The sequence below is a fragment of the Theobroma cacao genome, chromosome 7 (assembly GCF_053813885.1).
Source record: "Theobroma cacao isolate CCN51 chromosome 7, ASM5381388v1, whole genome shotgun sequence".
NCBI classification, from domain to species: Eukaryota; Viridiplantae; Streptophyta; class Magnoliopsida; order Malvales; family Malvaceae; genus Theobroma; species Theobroma cacao.
This window is the reverse complement of record NC_142645.1, coordinates 1,234,307-1,253,492: the sequence shown is the minus strand read 5'-3', so window position 1 is coordinate 1,253,492 and position 19,186 is coordinate 1,234,307. Positions and strand designations below refer to the sequence as shown.

Below are 19,186 nucleotides of genomic sequence, written 5' to 3'. Positions count from 1 at the left end.
TTAAATAATAAATAATTGTATTAATTTAAATATTTTCTAAAATAAAAATTGCATAAAAACATTTTCTCCCATAAGTTTTCTGGCGTGGAATAATGTTATTTTATTTTATATTTAAAACCTTAAAGAACAATGTGCTTGGTTGGAATTTGGAAACAACAAAGCACCCAACTTTGTTCAACAATGGCAACAACAGGCTAAGCAAATTGGAAGCCGAATTATTCCTTATCTCTACAAAGCTCCATCACAACTTGCAAATTTTAAGATAACAAGTTGGTTCCTTTCTTCCCTTTTCTTTTTTGTTGTTGTAACTTAGAACCCAGTCCTGAAAATCAATCGGTGTATGCAAAAAACCAGTCTTTGATACATTTGGAAGGCCTTTTGATGGGGTTTGCATTGTTGGGTTCATTGGGTTCTTGTGTTTCATTAAAAGATTCCCATCAGTGGAATGTAAAGTTTCAATCTTTCAATTTGAAGGAGAGGTTTGGTGTTGGCTTCAAGTTGGTTACGAATTTCAAGGCTTGTAACCTTGTAAGAGTTTCACTTTGCAAGAATGAATTTGTTGACTTTGAAGAAAGAACAAGCCCCAATGAGGTAAATCCCACTCTTTTATTTCTCCTCAAACTTTCATTCTCTTTCTTGAGTCGTTTCTGATTCTTTTTGAAAACTTTCTTTTTGTGTGGATTTATGAGTGATGTTATAGCCTGGAGGATGCTGATTGTATTGGATAGCACTAGCTTTTGATTTGAAGAATTAGACTTGATTTTGTATTATGCCAGCAAAATCTCTGAGCAAAGATCTAAGTTGGGTATATTTTTGGCTTTTCTCTTCTTTTGATAATTAGGAATCTTGAACATGCTTAGCTGATATAGTATCCTGAGTGAGCAGTGTCATCTTTTCTTGTTGGCCCAAGGTAATGGCGAAATCTCTTGGAGATACAAGTTGAATTGCTGCCATTTTTGCATGGATGTTTATTTTCCTTTTAGGTTTAGCTTATGGTGTCATCTTTGGCTGCTGGTTATATATTATTTTGGGATTCATTAGCATTTGGCAGGTTTTCTTTGAAGAGTAGTCAGAAGCTTATTTGCTAATTTTGTTTTCTCATTTGAAAGGTCAGAAAAGAGATAGAACAATGCTATGAACTCATACACAGACTTGGGAGGGGAGTTGTGTACTTGGGTTCTTCACGGATGGGACCTGGCCATCCACATTACTCACAAACGCTTGAGCTCAGTAGAGAGGCAAGTTGATTTATAGAGCTTTGTATCTCTTTAAATCAATTTAGCAAATATAAGTCTACTTTGGAACAATTTTCCCAATGCTTAGGATTTTCTTCATTTTTGTCCTTTTTAAGCCCATCCTTTCATGAGTTTAATTTTCCTCCTTAGCAGATAGCAAACCTATTGGACTGTACCACATGGACGGGGGCTGGTCCTGGCCTCATGGATGCTGCTATAACAGGTGCTCTCCAAGCAAAAAAGCCAGTTGGTGGGTTTAAGATAGGTAGGGAAGCTGGAGAATGGTCTACCTCAAATTTTCATCCGTACCTGCCTTCAGAAACTTATCTTGCATGCAGGTAAATATTACTTTTTGTAAAGGTTTATCAACTCGATTCTAAATCTATGCATTTGAATGATCTTCAAAATAAAATGCAGGTTTTTCTCTGCTAGAAAGCATGGATTGGTTGATGCTGCGGTTCGAAGTTCTAACTTTGATAAGACAGCTGTAGTTGCTCTCCCAGGTGGTGTAGGTACTCTCGATGAGATGTTTGAGATATTGGCATTAATTCAGCTTGAAAGGATTGGATCAGAACTTCCAGTTCCCTTCATCGTAATGAACTATGACTCATTCTATGCAAAGCTATTAGACTTTCTTAATGTTTGTGAGGATTGGGGTACTGTCTCCAAGGGAGAGGTTTCATCCTTGTGGAAGATATGTGACACTAATTCAGAAGCTTTAGCTTACTTGGCGGAGTTTTATGATCTGCCTTTTCCTGATGAAGGCAAGCAAGAAACCGAATTGAGAACTGCACATGAAAGAGTCCCTTAAAAAGTTTTGAAGCTGACAAGAGGATGGAACAGAAGGGGTTCTGTGCTACTATTCCATTGTTTTCCAAATTTGGATCCAATTGACTACTAACTCTGACAAATTTCACATGTATAAGCAAGAAGTAAATTCTGCAGAAATGTATTAACTAAACTGGCATCAATTGGTGACCCTCTCCATGTTTAGTTTCAGAAATCTCTGTATCTGCTACAATGAATTATGAGAGTCAATAAATCCTGTTACTTGTGGAAAATAAGTGATTAAGCTTACAGTTGGCTGATTTTATTTATTCATCCATTATAACAAGAATCCTGTTATGTACTTCCGGTTTTCACTCAAAGTGGCAGCAACTGGTTTTATTGTATTGTCTTTAGCATTATCATTCAATCAAACTCAAAAGTAATACCATGCATTACATTTACATAATTCCATTTGCAATCAAGTTAAAGGATCTTGAGATATGGTCATGATGTAGATTTGATCAAGCTAATAAACAAAACCATCAAGAACAGAGCAAAGAGCAAAGATCAAAATGTCTGAAATCCCACCTAGTAGCTACATGATTGAATACTCAAGTACAACTTTGAAACCCCTATGTTCTTCACATAAATTTGGACAAAGCAATGATTAATATACTTTAAAGTTCCTAGATCAACAATGGAATGCAGCAACAGTTAACAACCATGATGGTTTCTTTTGTAGGAAAACCTTAGGTCAAACAATTCATGTCTTTTCACATTATGCTGCACCACTCAGGATCACCATTGCGAAAGCCTTCTGGTGGTGGTGGTGGCTGGGGAAAGTGTTGAGCCTGTGGCTCATAGTAAGGATAATGTTCATGATAATGAGAGTAATATGGGTAGTTTTCATATATGAGGTGCCAAGTTCTTTGTTGATGAGGATAGCCATAGTTATGCCCTGGTCTTCCATAGGGATTACAGCCATAGCTGCCATGATACGAGTAATCATAGCCATGTCTCGAAGGAATGTTCATCTCTCGATATCCAGAATCCACCCAAGAAAGATCTGCGTGCAACCCTATTTCTGCAAGCGTCCTCATAAGTTGTCTTGGATTTATTCTTCCTGTTATCTGGACAACTCCCTTTTCTTCATCTATGTTATAAGTGATTCCTGAAGAAAACAAACCAATGCTGATTACCAAGCAATGCAAATCAAAACAGAGGAATCAAACATAACAGATGACTTGTTCCTCAAGAAATGAATAACCATCAATGCTGCTCAAGACTCTGACAAGCATTGCATGCCATCCAACGAGCTGGGTATCGACTCTTAGAATACAGTTCTGAAGAAAACAAACTCCCCAGAAACAGTAAACTAGCATTAGCATTTCACACAAAAATGTTCATAACTATTGAGAAAATAATAGCATCTGTCAAAATGAAACCAGAAAGGTGAAAGTTTTAGAGTAACCATGTATTCAGCAGGATAATCCATCATTGAGGTTGTTCTTCCTCTTCTTAAAAGCTAGTGAGAGACTTTCTTGATAGGCAATGGACAATGAACATAAGCAAAGTGAAATGTATGGAAGGCAAAATCATTAAGACTATCAAGTACCCTAATTAAATGTATCAAAGGAGATCAAGGAATTAAGGTTGGATTTTTGAGAAATTTCCTCCATTATTCAATGAACATGATCTTTCCATTACATCTTTTCCACATTCACTATGAAATATTTAAGAAAATCACAAAAGTTTTTGGTAAATCCCATGAAATCTTACTACTGGTTTTTTGGTAGGTAAAATCTCATATTCTTGGAATGAATAATTGTATACCATATCAGTCTTCCAGTCCTAGGATTTTTAGGGGGCCCTATCCCAAACTTTCCATTTCAAAATTGGTTTCCATTAAACATATATGTAATTTAGTTTTCTTCTAATTCCATGGTCCTGTTTTATTCACAAAAGTTCATTCATGGAAATTGAGGTTGCCCTTTAACGTGAACCCGAAGGTATCTAATGCAATTATATAAGGTTCAAGTATTTTATATTCGGGTTTGGGCTGAGCTCAGGTAGAAATTTTACTACATGTTTAGGGTTCGGGTAAGGTATGAGTGTCACCCTTTGGATATCCGAACCCATTTATATATAAATATATAAAAGATATGTTATATGCTTTTAGGGAATTGACCCCGTGCAATGCTCTTGGACAACCAAGAACTTGGGTAATATTTTCAAATTTTAATTGGATAATTATAGGGTTTGAATATCCTATAACTAATAAAGTTCGGGATAGGATACCTAAAATATATCGGGTATTTTACCGGTTGACATCCTTACATGGAATCAAGAAAGTTCATTCAACATAAAGCAACAGGTTTCGGTGTACAAACCAAACAAGGTGAAAGCCCAAAAAACCAGACATCAAACACAACATATTGATAATGTATTAGCTGCCTCCAAACATAAACCTCTCCTAAGACAGCCTTATTACAAGAAATAAAACCATAACAGATGATGTTTTCCTCCATTACCAATGGGAGAAATTACACTAGTACTAGTCAAAAAAGAAGGTTGAGGTCCCAAAAATTTACATCAAACAGCAAAAAGAACATTTGGGTTTCGAGCTGGGAGCTGGATTGCTGCTGCTGGTGTCATTAGCCTCAGATTCTTTATGGACAGGTCTTCCATATGGATCAGTTTCACATCCATACTGTAACCAGCAAAGTCGAGCTGCTTGTGCTTCAGCTTTTGCTAGCAACTTTAGCTGTAGCTGAGGACTGACTTTTCCAGAAATATAAGCTTGCTTTGTAAATGAATCAATCCTTAATGTGACACCTGATAGAGTTACAGCACCCAAAATTTTATTTGGCACAGAAGAAAAAAGAAAAAGATGAAATCAAATGAAGCAGCAACAAGGGAAAACACACCTTGCATAGACTTGAATAGTAGGCACATTGTCTTGTGCCAACCAGGAATATCAGTATCCACTAGCAAAACACTTTTCTGCAAGAAATTGTGCACTCTTAAGGATTTCACAGAAGAAGAAAATGGAAGCTGAAGAGAAATATGTAGTTTAGTTACCATGATAGGCTCTGATACTGGTTTGGGAAGATCAATCCCATAGTTTATTTGATGAGTAAGAGCATGTGTTTTGGCTTTTGCTAGCAACTTTAGCAGTAGCTCTTTGTCAATCTTACCAGAAACATGTGCTAACTTTGCTTGTGCATCAATGGTGTATGATACATCTGATGAAAAAGATTAACAACCACAAAATAAAATTAAAATTGGCATTAAAGAAAGAAACTAAATAAACAGAAATCCAGAAGAAGAAAAGGGAGGAAAACCTTGGATAGACTTGAATAGTTTAATCATTGTTATGTGCCAGCCAGGAATATCAGTATCCAGCTCTAAAATACAAGTCTACAAGAAAATCTTGAGCTCCCGTTATTAAGTTTGAAGGCAAAAATAATGATAAAAAAAGACAAATTCTATACAGAAGTAGTCTAATTACCATGCCTGCAGGTTCTCCAGCCATTGATGGAAAGGCTCTTGTTCTTGAATGTAACAAGTTTTAGGCAAAAAGTGAAGATTTAAGAAATTAGTATAAGTCAAACCTTTTTTTTCTAAGGAAGCTCTAAACTAGTGTCAATTATAAGGTAAGTGTACCGAAAATCAATGCCTTTTGAGAGCCAAGATCTTATTTCGTTCCATTTTCTTTGCTTTATATAATAATGATCAAGAATATTTTATGCTGTAGGAATGATTACTTGTATGATATACATCAAATATGGTTGGAAAACTTAGCAGTCAAGAAACTGATAAAAGACAAAGTTTCTGTGAATGTCCAAAACTTAGCAAATTTGGAAAGTTTTAGAACTTGATTCCTGGGAGAGTTTCAACCCTTTGTTTTCCCCGTAAAAATTCTATCATAGGTATCCAAGATTGAGGCCTTTTATGCAGTAAAGCTTCAAATTGTTATAAAGGCCTTCTGGACTGATTGGCTATGTTATGGTTTTAAAAGTACTAAAACAATAAAAGCTTATAATAAGTTATATTAGTTCGATTTTCGGTTCTAGACTTCTAGCTTGTGACTGCATATATTTGTATGATTTAGATATATTCAACTTTCCAATGTCCTAGCTTGAACAAAGAAATGAATTTCTTTGATGAGCCTTGGGTGAGATCTTTAATGGCTGAGCAGGTGAATGCCCCAAAGAAACAATGAACTATTGTCAGAGTTTCAATTCTACAGACTCATCAATCAACAAAGGTTGCAATTGTATTCAAACAGATCTTAATTATGGCTTTAGCAGGAACAATTTGTTCTGGTGACAATTCCAAATGAATCCAAGTACTGCTGCATTTCATGGCAGTAGATATATGAACAGAGGAAAAGCTGATGCTGTAGCATCCACAGTAGATATCAAGCCATATACTTTCAACATAAACTGAAAGAAGAAAAGAAACGGAAAGACCCTTTCTTCTTAATGAAAACCAAGTAGGAACATAAGAGTTCAGATATATCTTCCAAATTTTATGATCTTTCTCATATCATTAATACCTAGTTGCATCCATATGAATCCTTATAATAAACGGATTCATTCATCGAAACAAAGAAAAATGAAATCATAGACAAATGGATAAAAAAAACGATCATTTGTCTATGATTAACAGCTCTAATAGTAGCGAGTGGACCAATAGCTATGAGGTTCGAAATGTGGTGGATTAGGACCATAGGGGTCATAATAGCCGCTGTAATGGTAACTAGGCTGCTGACCATACTGATAAGGGTGATGAAGATATGGATGACTTTCATAGTATCCACTGCTGCCATAAGTACTTGGCTTTCCGGTCTTGATCCAGGCAACATCCATACCGGATTTCTTCAACTTCTTCAGAATTGAGTTTGAGTTTGCTCTACCAGAAACAAGAGCCATACCTTGTTCTGCATCTATGGTGTAAGTTGCTCCTACACAAGCATTGCAATCAATCCATTAGAGGAAACAAAAGAAAACTAGTGTTTTTATTCAAGCACCCGAGATAGAGGAGAGGGATTAACACCTTTGAGTTTCTTCAAAACTTTGGTCAGACTTTTATACCATTCAGGAGATTGGGGGTTAACTCTTAGACCACAAGTCTGCATTGCCGTTAGAAAGAATCATTAATCAAACCTCAGTTGTATTATAATTGTTCAAATGCCATAAGATTGGTGAAAGTAGAAAAAGGAAAAAGAATAAATAAAGAAGAAGACATCACTAACCAAGTATTGTTCTGATGATGATGAAAACATCTTGATGAAGTAGAGAGACTGCTACTGAAAATAATGCTACCAAATTTTTTTTCTGTGTTTCTTAGCAGAATACAAGATTTTCTTGATGGTTACTCAGGCTCAACTGCTTATAAAAGAGAAACAAACTGAATTTATTATAACTGATTTAGCAGTAATCATGAATTAAGGTTTTAACCTTTTTTAATCAATGATTTAATAAGTTATTAATGTCAATTAATTGTGATATCTATGATTATAAGTAAGGAAAGAGCTTTAGGATATATGATTTTCTTCTGATGCTTCCCACCAGGCTAAAAAAGAGGAGTTTCCTAGTTTAGTTTATAGAGTGTTTTAACTGTTTCAACGTTCAACGGTTTCAAGATTAAACAGCCTCCCTTTCTCAAATCTTAGAGAGATTTTCTCTAAGATGCCTTAATTCACTTTGTTCTTTCATTTTATGACTCTGGGATGTGGCGGTTTTACACAATCAACTCCATCTTTTTCAAATTGTAGCAATGAAAACTTTCTGTAGTAATAAATGTTAGGTTTCACCACTGATAAAAAGGCTAGAATCAAGGATTCCTGAAAGTTGCTAATTAAACTTGTTCTTTGTGCTCAGCACTGAAAATCAGGCTTCAGAGATTCTATCATGTTTACAGGAAGTTTCGGACATGTTTAGAAACTCTGTTATGTTGACAGGAAATATCAGAAGTTCTGTCAGTTGAAGACACACAAAACTCAATGTTGGTTGAGACTAAAATGATCTTGATTGATCTCTAGAATGAACTCAAGAAAGTATGGCAGAGATGATAATTTGTCAGATGTATGCAATTCTGACATGTAGATTGTTCAGTGATAAACGAGAAAATGCTTAAGAATGCGTTGAGTTGGCAGGAATATTGCCTTTAAGAGACACTTGAGGGTAACATGTAAGAACTTCATATTATTCATTTCATTAAATCATGAAAAGAAACAATACTCTATTTCCATTTCCAATGGTGAAGTTGAAAAAATCTCCACCAAGGATTCAAGTACTTCTAATAATAAGTACCAGATGGAAAGTGAACAAAATCCTAATGAACTTGTAAAACAAGTCAAGCATGACTTGGTCTGAAAATTATTCACATAATCATGCACTGAGATTCTCTGGCATAAAAGTGTTCCAGCAGCATTGGAGGTGGCGGGGGAAGATACTGAGGAGGTGGAAATGGATAAGGCTGGTAGTACCGATGGTTAGCTTGCCAATATCTTCCATGGGGATCATCAAAATGATGGTGATGATCTCTCTTTTCTGAAGCAGGTTGATTGGTTCCAGAGTCAATCCAGTACATTTGAGCATGTTTCCCTGCTTTCGCTAGCAGCTTGAGAGTTTTGCCAGGGTCTATGTTACCAGAAACACGAGCCAAACCATTTGCATCAATGGAGAAAGTGGCACCTGGAATTCCCTTCAAAACTTTGATCATGGACTTCTCCCAACCTGGAGTCTGAGTATCCACTCTAAGGATGAAAGTCTGCAATCAAACCAAAAAAAAGACATAAACAACAAGTCCTAAACACTTACAAGAGAAAACAAATGAAAGAAAAAAGATCTGATATAACTGTGTATGAAGAGGATCCTGAGTCCATTGAAAGTGGGTTTTCTAGTGCTAATGAAATCTTTCAAACTTGAATGATTCTTGCAATGAAACTGAAAGGAACAAAGGGAGGTTTCCTTGATAAGATATGGATGGAATGATAGTTGAAAACAAGCTTCTGTGGGAAGAGGATGAGTAGCAGTTTTGGTTTATATAAACAACTCTTTAATGTGGTGCATTAAGTAACCCAATGATTTGGGGTTCAAACAAGGAAAGTTTTGGAATATCTTGTAAAATATAACAGACTAACTGATGGGAATGAATCACTTTTTGTAAGACTATTAACATAGGATGTTTGCCATATCAGACCAGATATGAGATCACCACTACCCTTTCCTATACATTGAAAATGGAGATTTTTCCTCGAAAGATCAAAATTTTTGGTCTACTCGCTAAATTTATATTACAGCAAATGAATAGTTAAAATTTCTCTTAATTTTTTTTTGATTAAATACCCATATTTCAGAATAAGAATTTTCACATTAATTAGCATCTACATTGTCAAAATTTTTTTCCAAGTATGAATTAATGATAATTATAAACAAAATGTGAAAAAATTAATTTTATTTTTTATAAAATAATGATATTCAACTATTACTAAAGTTAACATTCAAAATCATTAGTCCTTGATTGAACATTTCAATGGCCATTTGCTTCTGGGATATAAGGAAATGCCTCCAATGGTGTACTCAACCTACCTATATAATTTAACCAGAACATATAATTGAATCAAGAACTGAGAATGGAATGCAACATAAGAAACAATTTCATATTTCTGACTGCAAAAGGCTTCAAAATCTCAACTAAACTTTAAGTTTACATCCTCACCACTAACCACTTGCAACAATCTACAAATAACAGAAGTAAAAATGGCCCACCATCAGTTAGCCGGAGGAAACCTGCCTTTATTCGGTTTTACTAAGGAGTTGCAGAAAGAAGAAAAAGCTCCTTTCAGCTCATCGGGGAGCGGGAGTGAAAGAGGGAGTGCCATAGGACGAGGCCCGCTCTTGTTTCTCACAGAAAAGGAATGTGCCAGTGCTGGTTGCTGCTTGTTAAGCCCTTCAATGATAAAGGAGAATGCCCCAAATGTGAGACAGCTCTGTAGAAGTGCCTGGGGTGCGCCTGCATAAGCATAACCATTTCAAGAAAATAGGGTTCAAACTGAAACCTGTACTTTATAGCAAGCAAATGAACCTTGAGATTCTATACCAGGGAAACTTAGAGCAAGTCCAGTGCAACATCCAGCTACACCAGCATTAATAACTGCAGAGAAAAGACAGCATTATTGTATATCAACATGCCAAGCACAAAAAAGCGGTGTTACTCTATTTTATACAAGGCATACCATCATCTTTTCCCCGCAGCCTCTTCAAAAAGCAAACAACCAAACTGTGTACTCCTGACAGTACTGCAAATGTCTATAAAGGGCAAATATATAAGAGACCTTAGATTTATTCACTCAAGGGGGAAAAACTACAAGTTAATCACATTATTCTGGAATCATGAGAATCTCATACCTTGGCATAAGATCCTGCCTCCACAAAGGATCCTTTAAAGCCTTTCTTTTTAATCAATCCTGAACCTGAGACAAATGCAGAAAGGGAAAATTAAAGAAAGGTCATCTCCCAAGTATAGAACTAATTTCTAGCAGACAAATTAACCACGACAAAATGTTAATTAAGAGTCCAAGATAAGATAGACTAGTAGAATATCCCGCCCAAAAGATTGCTTAGGGACTAGAGATTAAGCCCTAACACTGAAGTGCCACTAAAAGGAATAAAATTCAGGGTATTGAACATGCATTTTACAGCAACCTAGAAACTGAAAGAAAGAATACAATCCTACTTCTCAAGTGTCCCAAGGACTAAACTCACCTTAGCTTCCCTCATTTTCTGGAGCATCAATGAGAATAACATGTCATATCACCCAATCTTTACATTTACACAGAAGTATTCTGATAGAAGCAACAGCCTAAGGAAATAATAGCAAAGTCCTTCTCTAATAGATTCAGATGCAAAATGAAAAATCACTGATTTCAAAGTCATTGATGCATGCTCATTTTCTTACAAAACACATCTAATAGTACATCCTTAACATATCACTACAACCTTAAAGATGCATGCAATTACAAAAATCAAGAACTTGAAAGTCTTATGCATTCGAAACATTCCACATGTCTTCATGAATTAGAGCACAAGCTCTCATATGTGACAGGTCCATCTCACATAAGGTCCAAAGTTATCAGAAAGAAATTTGTCAATCTTGTAAATAGGTAAGAAAAAGAATCCTAAGTCACCACTATCCAAAGGAAATTATTCAATCTAAATTACAATTTGAGATGCTGAAAAATCCATTGTTCAACATTATGACTATCTTATCCACTCAACTACTAACATTATTACATAAGCACGTTATTCATTATTCTACCACTTTCAGATAGAGCACAAAATTCCAATTACCATAACAAAACCAAATTCAAAATTCCCAAATACCCCATTTCTTCTACACCTCTAAAGACCTCAGAAAAGTAAACCAAAAAGAAAAACACCAAAAAATAGAATGAAAAATTCCCAAAAATTTGTTCTTTAACAAACTTACAAAGAAAACCCATAAAGAGAAAAAGACTACCTTTTTTTTAAAAAAAATTAAATGGGGCATCAAGCTCTTGCAAAAGAAAAGAGAAAAAGATACCATAGCCGAAGATGGAGCCCATGAAGGCACCGGCGGCGGAGTCTCCCGCGAATTGGAAGAGGCATACGGCAGGGGAATTAGAATTGGAAGGAGTTGGGATTATAGCTTTGGAGGAACTAGAATTAGGGTTGGGATTAGGGTTTGTTTCAAGATCAGTTTCAGTGGAAGAGTTGGAAGAATCCAAAGAAGCCATTTTTGTCCAAAAATCTGCTTCTCTCTCTCTCTCTCTCTCTCTCTCTTCGTGCTATCGCTGGCTTTGAAAAGAGCACCGATAACAAGTTTTGGCTATCTGCACACGACGTCGTTTTCTCCTCTTCTTTATTTCATAGGTTTTTTCTATATAAATCTTTTGTTTTTTATCCCAAATCAAAATTTCTAAATTTGAGTCTTAAATTTTAATTATCGGGTGTCTTTTAAACACAAAAATTAACTAATTTAAAGAGATTTTAAATTTAAATATTTTTTATTAAGGTACTAATGCTCGAATATCTTTTAGACATGAAATCAACTTATACGATAAAATTTCATATGTTCGCTCCTAAGATAACGAGCGATTACGATATTAATACTCGAATATTTTTTAAACATAAAAATTAACTAATTTAAAAAATTTCAAGTTTAAATTTGTTCACTTTTAAGGGAAAGGAATGATTAAGGTCAGTAGAGACTACGAGATAGAGGAAGTTTCGACAGAAAATTCTATTATTATACCCGAAAGAATGATAGTTGAAGGAACATTACAAGAAATGCAATGCACACATGGTAGTATATATAGTACTATCATAGAATAGGAATAGTAGTATATATAGTATTTCATTTTGACCCAAGGAGGGTCTCTTTGATTGTCTTAGGCTGCCTCTGAATCAGTAATGCTCTTGGTAAATTGCTCCAAACTCTGCTCTCCATGCCTGATCATCATCTGGGATTGAGCTGTTGTGTGCAGATTCTGAATCCTCATGATATAGTGGCTTCAGTGCAGATTCTGGCAGTCTGCTCTCTGCAAGGTACTGCTTCATGGTGACCATCTCCATCTTGTGTTTTCTTTTGAGCTTCTCCACTTGTTTCTTTAACTTTTCATTCTCTTGTTGGACATTAGTGAAGTTCTCCTGCAAGGGGCAAAGGTAAAAGAATAATCAACAAAGCCATTTTTTTATCAGTAAAAAGTGAATTTTTCAGTCAAGTAAGTTGATGTTGATGTTACCTCTGCAACTGAGGCAGCTTGCTCAGCTTCCCTGAGCCTAACAAGGAGTTCTCCAGCAGCATGAACAGCTTCTGCTGTGTCTCTAAGCTGGATTCTGAGACTTTTGTTCTCCTTTTTCAGGAGTTTTTTCTCCCTCTCCCTCTCAACTCTAAGAGCTGAAAGCTCAGCAGCCAGGGATTTGGCAAAACGTGTCCCGTGACCTTTGGCTCCTGCCTTTGCTGCTGCCTTCTTAACCTCTGCTATCCCTTCCATTATTGCCCGGTGCTTTGCAACCAGATCATTATACTTTTCTTGTAAGTCGGCATAGTGTTCAACCATTCTAGCATGCCCAAGGACAGCTCTGCTAAGAGCATCATCCAACTCCTCAGTGCACTTCTTCTCTAATTTCAGTTCCATCTCTACTTTCTCTGCACGGCAGCGGTTGGATTCAAGGTCCATCCTGAGCTCATCAGTCAATGATATCCAATCACTTTCCATTTCCATCCATCTCTGCCTTTCCCTCTCAAGTTCTTCATCGCTGTTATCACGACAGTCTACACTTTTTCGCAATTGAATGGAACGTGACAACAAAGATGATCTCAGCTTTTCAGAAGATCTGTTTGGAGATGCAGCAGTAGATGACTGCAATTTGCTCGTTAATGTTTGGGTTTCCTGAAGAAGTGCTTCCTTCTCATTCATATCACAATATTCGTTCCCATTTTCATCATTGTTGGACTGCTCAAATGGTATTATTTCATTCTTCAGAGACTCAGGACCATGTTCAATGGCAGAATTTTCTCCCTTATGTTTGTATTGCTCTACCTGTAGAAGGTCAGACTATCAAATGTAATCCAAGTTTCAGGAATCTTCATGAAATATAATTTTAAAGAGGTGAATAAAATTATTACCAGATTATTTAACTGCTCAATTTTGGCCGCTTGCTCCTTACAGACACTTTCAAGCTCCTTCTCTCTTTCAGTGGCTTTTGCCAAATCATTTGCCGCAGCCTGAAATAGAAGCAACAAAACATATGAGTATAGAACAAGGAACACATAAAGGAGAAGATGTTCCCTTAAAAAAGAGCAAGTCTAAACATACTGTGGTATCGCCATCTGTCTGTTGATTATCAACTGCTACAATCCACGTCTTCAAGCTATCCTGAACCCCATTAGGGTTATTGTCAAACTTTCGTTGACACGATGAACAAAGCAAGGGAGTAGAAGAACCATCTGAAGAAGGTTCTGGTAATGTTTGAACAGATGCATTGGCCTTGTCTGCTTCTGGACAAGGTTTCAGCATCAAGTGTTCGAAAGAGAAGGCAACTGAAGATCTGTTGGAAGCTGAACTACTCTGGTGATAATCTATAATCTCCAAGCCTCTTTGAAGGCTAGCAGCCAAAGATTCTGTAGGTCCTGGAAATATCTTGCTTGAACGTAAGGAGGATCTGATGTGCTCATTATGTTTGAGTGACTCTCGTATACATTGTTCTGACTCCGAACTCTCTGACACGTTGTTCTGACTGGCCAAAAGTGCTGATGGGACGGCCATGCTTTTCCTTAAATTATTTCCAATTTTTGGAGACTCTGACAAAGTAGGCTCTTGGAGGACTGAAGACCGATGGCATGAGCTGATGGAGAGGCTATTTCTGATTGAAGGATCAACAGCCTTCAAGGGTTTTGTTGTAATTGAAAGGTCATCAGCTGATGCTAGAATGTCCTTAGGAGGAAGTTCCTTCTGAGGTTCTTCCCCATCAAGTTCTTCTATCCCAGTTTCTTCTGGGCAATGAATGTCATCTTCACTCAGCAAGTCTGTCTCACAACATTCTTCTACAGAAGAAGATTGAATGGAACCTCTCTTCTCAGATGGATCTCTTAAGTTTGTTTCACCAGAGCTATGCAAATAATCTAGCTGCTGACGTAGTTCCTTTACATCTTCCTCACCAATATTGAGCTCTTCCTCATAATTGTTATCTATGTGTGGTAGGAGCAAAGAACGGTTAAGACTTACTCTCAATTGGTTCAAGCTATCGCGTGCACTTCGCCCTATAAAATATCCACTTTTACTCCCAACTGAACTGTATACATCAGACTTTGCTCTTATAAGCTCTTCCTGTAATCACCATGATAACAGCAAGTCAGGTCATGAGTAGATGCAAGATGCAGTTAAAAATGGTAACTCTTGGCACAAAATTTTCTACCTTCAGTTGTCGAATCTGATCACTCAAGCCATTGACATCATCTTCGGATATTTCATTTATTACTGGCTCATTTCTTATGGATTTAATTCGTTGCCCAAATCTGAGAGTGCTCAGTACTTCACCACTATTTCTGCAGTCAAAAACAATGAGCTTCACTCAAATAATGACCTTTGATAAAACAAGTGCAGTTTTCAAATCTTTTAAAAAACAAAGTCAAAACAAGTAATTAGAATTAAATACCTGTTGTCTGCAGAAATGTTGCAAATAACTGTGAGTTTGGCGTTGCCACCGAGGGATTCTCTGAGTATACGTGTTAAACAGGAACCTTGATATGGAGCATCTTCAGGTTGAGTTTCTTTTGCAAGAGCGTTCACCAAATATCTACACCAATGAAACAAAAAAGAAATTATAGAAAAGCTTTGCTTATGCCAATAACCAACAATGACGGTGTTTAACTCGAGTTCTGAAACATGTTAACAACTAAACACCATCTTAATGATTTCCAAATTATGTGAGGGTAATGACAGCATACCCAAGCTGTGATAGGGACTTCTTGACATTTTTTCCTTCCTGGACATGTTGCCTACCCACATCTTCAAGTTTGTTTCTATCCAGTCCGGCAAGATCAATCAGGCTGATTCTGCTTGTCTTTGAACTGCTGAAACATTTTGATGAGGCTCCCTGTGGTATGAATCAATGATCAACCCAACGTTAAGAACAAATAAGGCTTTAACACAATGATATCAGCTCATTATTTTTTGCTTGGAATTGTTAAAATCTAGATGTGCATAATTATATATGGTCACATTGATCACGGACCTGAATACCATCCACAGTAGAAGCAAATGCCACAAAACTAAACCAGACTGACTAACACCACAAAAATAAGAAATCTGCAAAACTAAACTATACCTTGCACCAAGATTCTATGACAAAAGTAAACACAATATGAGACCGAGAGCTCTTAGAATTTACAGTTGTTGCTCCAACTTTTCTACTTGAAAGCCCCTGCAACACTCATATTAAAAAGAGTATTCAATACATGCATGGAGACAAAATTGCATGTCAATATGATATAAGAAGAGCATTTCAAAAAAAATGATATAAGAAGAAAGCATGCTAGATAAACATGCAGTCAAAGTTGAAATGGTTTCCTGGCTACCTTAATCAAAATCTGAGTTACGTCCTCATAGCTAGAAACATATTCCTCAGTCAAGTTCTCGACATACAATCCATTTTTTGGGTCATCCTTTATCTGAAACAACGTCCAATAAACCAGTTATACACCATTATGCACTAAACCGTGAGAAACTGTTAGTCAAGGATGTGAACATTCACCTCAAGGTTCCTTTGAGTTGGATCGAGTAAATCCCCAATGTGCTCATTGTAAATCTGTAAATCGTTCATACAGAACGCATTACATCTTTGTAAAGCAATAAGTCCATACATTGTTTATACAAGCCTTCAAACCAGTACATACCTCGAGAAAGGAGCAACGGCACTGATAATTTATCTGTTTCCCATCAAGGTTCTCTTGCTCCTATAAATTAAACATAGGAAATTTAATGAACTACACTTCCAGACTCCTGATACTCATTTCCTAATAAAATTCAAAATAAGGAAAAGAGAAACATACTCTTTGAATCTCAGAGAACAGCATTTGGAAGATACGAGGAACAATCCCCTGGTGGCTTCTAGGTGAAGGATCCTCGACCATTGCACTTGGAGGACCCCACATCGTGTAAGACTTTCCACTTCCAGTCTATTGACCATTTAAGTAATTATATATGAATCATGGTCAGTTGGTCATATGTAATAGAGATAAGTCTCATCTCAACAAAGCACTCCAGTAGTTATCAACTTCTGTAGTTATCAACCCCTACCTCTGCTATCTATGGCTATTTATCTCTTTGTTAAACTCAGGAATTATCTCAAGTTTTGTACTTAAATAAGTTCTGCAAACATGTTGATGGAAATTTATCAAGTTCTAAATTTCTAAAGGCTAATTATAATAGCTCTTCTTCTCAATCCATCCTATCCTCATCATCCATAATCTCCCTCGACTCAGACAAAAACAATCCCATTGCTATCAACTCAACAAACCTTTCAAACTCACCCCATCAACTACAAACATGGCGGGAACAATTCCTGCCTTTGCTCGTTGGATATCACTTGATATAGAGATAGAGATAGAGAAACTATACACAAATTACCAGTAAATTTTCTTGATACAAATATTCATCTAAACAATATTGATATATTCCAAAAATTACCTGTCCATAAGACAATATTGAAGTGTTGTAACCAGACAATGCATTTTTAACCAAAGGAACACCAATTAACTGAAAAACATCCTCCTGGAAGCCACCAAAAACAAACAGTTTATGAGTCAAAAACACCCTTTTAAAAGAAACTAAAATTAGATCAAATGGGTAAGTACTGACTAACCTGATTAGAATTTGAATCAAGAACAGAATCGAATGTGAATTTGCGGTCAGAAACAGATAAGGAATCTGAAGAAATCTTCCTCACTGTTCGATCCACTTCTTTTTCTTGACCATTTATGGGTCTAATTCTCACTACTACCTATTTTTCAAAAAAAAAAATTACAGAACTTAATTTTCATTAAAAACCAAGCTTCAATTAATAAAAGGAAAAACCCAGAAAGATTTCATAATCAAGTTTCTAAATATGCTAAAGCTTCAAAATTATGGAAACTAAATTACACTAAAAAGTTAATAATCAAGTCTTAAAATTTACCTTCACAGATGGATCTAAATTTCCCAATTCTCCACCCTGTTTCTCAGATTCAACAATCTCGTTCTGCTTAAATTCCACACAATTATTCAAAAATAAATATAAAAATTTCAAAAAATGGAAACATTTTTTTAAAATGTTGTTTACTATACCTTGATGGAAGTTTCCATAGGAGGCAACATTTCACGGTCACCGTCAGATGGGACGATCAAGGCGTCGGAAGTAAGCGATTTGGACAGTGGGGATTTGGGGAAAAACTGGGCCGAGTTATTTACTTCAATAATGTTGGGATCTGGTGGAGGAGTGTTTTCAGAGCTGGGTTTCTTTGTGCTTCTCTTAAGCTTCGATTTCGGGAGCAAATTCCGAAGTGAAGACGTCGAAATGCTTCCCAGGAAACGGCCATTCTCGGCGACGGCTGTTTCTTTAATTGATTTCATTGTTTTCCTTTCTTTCTTTCCTTTTTGGGTTTGAGAAATGGAGAGATAAGGAGAGATTTGAGATCTCAGAGAGAGAGAGAGAGAGAGAGAGGGAAGAGTGTGCTTTGAATTTGAATGTAGAGAGAGAGGAAGGGGAAGAAAAGGTTTTTGTTGTTGAAGGGAGGGGGATGGAGATGACCGTTGGATCTTTTTGAATTTTTAAATCTGTAGAATCAGGGGGAGTATACGTGAATTGACTATAATGTCCTTCCATGTCCGACACTTTTATCGAAAATTAATTTGGTTGGAAAAAATATTATACCGGAAAATCTAATGTTTTCTTTTGTGTTCAATAAATTGAAAAAAATAGTTTTTCGTTATTAAGATCACCTTGCAGAAAATTATCGATTTTTAAGATGAAAAAGGAAGGTGTATAGTTTGTTTTGAGAAATTATCTTATATTCTTGATAGTGTAAGATGATTTTTTCGAGTTAATAGAAAATATCTTATGCTCTTAGAGAGTGTCAATGAATTTAATTTCATTAATCCAAAAATATTTTACATCCACTTTTATATTTTTCCTTACAAACATGAAAAAATATCGAAAATCATTTTCATACTTTCCAATTTTATCAAGCTTAAACAAAATATTTAAAGCTCGACTTGTTCTTGAGTTTGGATTAAGCTAAATTAATTGTATTGAGTCTAATTTAAATAGACTCGATATCAACTCCTTACGATCTTATTTAAAATGAGAGATGTAAACTTATTTTTTAAATTAATATGAAAAATAATAAAAGAGTTTTGCTAAGTAGTATATTCGGTTTTTTTCTCGTATGATTTTAACCTAGTGTTAACATCAAATTAACTAATTATTGTTAATCGAAACATTATTTGTCATTTTTTATATTACATAGTATTGACATGGCATGTGAAAATATTATAATAAATGATGACGTGATATGTTGACATAACTATGCAATATTTTTACTCTCTACGCTAACCCTACGTAAATATAAAATGATAAATAACGTTTTTG

The 19,186-nt window shown here is 35.9% G+C and overlaps 5 protein-coding genes across 7 annotated transcripts; 1 reads left to right on the top strand and 4 right to left on the bottom strand.

The window, feature by feature from the left end:
- The first annotated feature begins 113 nt into the window (after positions 1-113).
- LOC18593382 (Putative lysine decarboxylase family protein) lies at positions 114-2,299 on the top strand. 3 transcript variants are annotated; one of them, XM_018124065.2, is made up of 5 exons: positions 115-269; positions 475-591; positions 1,115-1,238; positions 1,389-1,573; positions 1,653-2,299. In XM_018124065.2, the coding sequence occupies exons 2-5, from the start codon at positions 551-553 to the stop codon at positions 2,044-2,046; spliced, it is 744 nt and encodes a 247-aa protein (XP_017979554.1). In that variant the 5' UTR covers positions 115-269; positions 475-550; the 3' UTR covers positions 2,047-2,299. The 3 variants fall into 3 exon arrangements, with proteins under 3 accessions (XP_007020638.1, XP_017979554.1, XP_007020640.1); XM_007020576.3 differs by having other exon boundaries at positions 114-591; positions 1,110-1,238; XM_007020578.3 differs by lacking the exon at positions 115-269 and having other exon boundaries at positions 405-591.
- A 477-nt stretch (positions 2,300-2,776) lies between these two features.
- Positions 2,777-3,498, bottom strand: LOC148761394 (uncharacterized). Its single transcript, XM_088807922.1, has 3 exons — positions 3,475-3,498; positions 3,271-3,346; positions 2,777-3,174 (listed from the first exon to the last, which is right to left on the bottom strand). Exons 1-3 carry the CDS (start codon positions 3,496-3,498, stop codon positions 2,777-2,779), a joined length of 498 nt encoding a protein of 165 aa, XP_088664048.1.
- Positions 3,499-6,679: 3,181 nt separating this feature from the next.
- On the bottom strand, positions 6,680-7,293 carry LOC148761393 (uncharacterized). The gene is made up of 3 exons (XM_088808547.1): positions 7,264-7,293; positions 7,065-7,140; positions 6,680-6,972 (listed from the first exon to the last, which is right to left on the bottom strand). Exons 1-3 carry the CDS (start codon positions 7,291-7,293, stop codon positions 6,680-6,682), a joined length of 399 nt encoding a protein of 132 aa, XP_088664673.1.
- Positions 7,294-9,649: 2,356 nt separating this feature from the next.
- On the bottom strand, positions 9,650-11,872 carry LOC18593380 (Mitochondrial import inner membrane translocase subunit Tim17/Tim22/Tim23 family protein). The gene is made up of 5 exons (XM_018124036.2): positions 11,598-11,872; positions 10,424-10,488; positions 10,252-10,324; positions 10,116-10,169; positions 9,650-10,028 (listed from the first exon to the last, which is right to left on the bottom strand). The coding sequence occupies exons 1-5, from the start codon at positions 11,788-11,790 to the stop codon at positions 9,787-9,789; spliced, it is 627 nt and encodes a 208-aa protein (XP_017979525.1). The 5' UTR covers positions 11,791-11,872; the 3' UTR covers positions 9,650-9,786.
- A 400-nt stretch (positions 11,873-12,272) lies between these two features.
- Positions 12,273-18,333, bottom strand: LOC18593379 (kinesin-like protein). The gene is made up of 16 exons (XM_018125232.2): positions 17,884-18,333; positions 17,735-17,797; positions 17,423-17,560; positions 17,248-17,331; positions 16,611-16,736; positions 16,455-16,514; positions 16,313-16,366; positions 16,137-16,229; positions 15,887-15,982; positions 15,507-15,655; positions 15,215-15,355; positions 14,975-15,104; positions 13,876-14,886; positions 13,686-13,784; positions 12,799-13,599; positions 12,273-12,703 (listed from the first exon to the last, which is right to left on the bottom strand). The coding sequence occupies exons 1-16, from the start codon at positions 18,166-18,168 to the stop codon at positions 12,461-12,463; spliced, it is 3,573 nt and encodes a 1,190-aa protein (XP_017980721.2). The 5' UTR covers positions 18,169-18,333; the 3' UTR covers positions 12,273-12,460.
- Positions 18,334-19,186: the final 853 nt, after the last annotated feature.

What these genes read in the sequence shown, in the direction of transcription:
- LOC18593382 (XM_007020576.3), top strand. Translation starts at nt 382, where the DNA reads ATGGGGTTTGCATTGTTGGGTTCATTGGGTTCTTGTGTTTCATTAAAA. An exon ending in AAAGAACAAGCCCCAATGAG is followed by an intron (nt 592 to 1,109) that starts GTAAATCCCACT and finishes CTCATTTGAAAG; the next exon opens with GTCAGAAAAGAGATAGAACA. An exon ending in GAAACTTATCTTGCATGCAG is followed by an intron (nt 1,574 to 1,652) that starts GTAAATATTACT and finishes AATAAAATGCAG; the next exon opens with GTTTTTCTCTGCTAGAAAGC.
- LOC148761394 (XM_088807922.1), bottom strand. Translation starts at nt 3,498, where the DNA reads ATGGATTATCCTGCTGAATACATG. An exon ending in ATTATCCTGCTGAATACATG is followed by an intron (nt 3,347 to 3,474) that starts GTTACTCTAAAA and finishes TGTTTTCTTCAG; the next exon opens with AACTGTATTCTAAGAGTCGA. An exon ending in AGTCTTGAGCAGCATTGATG is followed by an intron (nt 3,175 to 3,270) that starts GTTATTCATTTC and finishes TGTTTTCTTCAG; the next exon opens with GAATCACTTATAACATAGAT.
- LOC148761393 (XM_088808547.1), bottom strand. Translation starts at nt 7,293, where the DNA reads ATGTTTTCATCATCATCAGAACAATACTTG. An exon ending in CATCATCAGAACAATACTTG is followed by an intron (nt 7,141 to 7,263) that starts GTTAGTGATGTC and finishes ACGGCAATGCAG; the next exon opens with ACTTGTGGTCTAAGAGTTAA. An exon ending in AGTTTTGAAGAAACTCAAAG is followed by an intron (nt 6,973 to 7,064) that starts GTGTTAATCCCT and finishes ATGCTTGTGTAG; the next exon opens with GAGCAACTTACACCATAGAT.
- LOC18593380 (XM_018124036.2), bottom strand. Translation starts at nt 11,790, where the DNA reads ATGGCTTCTTTGGATTCTTCCAACTCTTCCACTGAAACTGATCTTGAA. An exon ending in GGGCTCCATCTTCGGCTATG is followed by an intron (nt 10,489 to 11,597) that starts GTATCTTTTTCT and finishes CATTTGTCTCAG; the next exon opens with GTTCAGGATTGATTAAAAAG. An exon ending in AGGCAGGATCTTATGCCAAG is followed by an intron (nt 10,325 to 10,423) that starts GTATGAGATTCT and finishes TGCCCTTTATAG; the next exon opens with ACATTTGCAGTACTGTCAGG.
- LOC18593379 (XM_018125232.2), bottom strand. Translation starts at nt 18,168, where the DNA reads ATGAAATCAATTAAAGAAACAGCCGTCGCCGAGAATGGCCGTTTCCTG. An exon ending in TTGATTCAAATTCTAATCAG is followed by an intron (nt 17,332 to 17,422) that starts GTTAGTCAGTAC and finishes GGTGGCTTCCAG; the next exon opens with GAGGATGTTTTTCAGTTAAT. An exon ending in TCATAGAATCTTGGTGCAAG is followed by an intron (nt 15,656 to 15,886) that starts GTATAGTTTAGT and finishes TTCATACCACAG; the next exon opens with GGAGCCTCATCAAAATGTTT.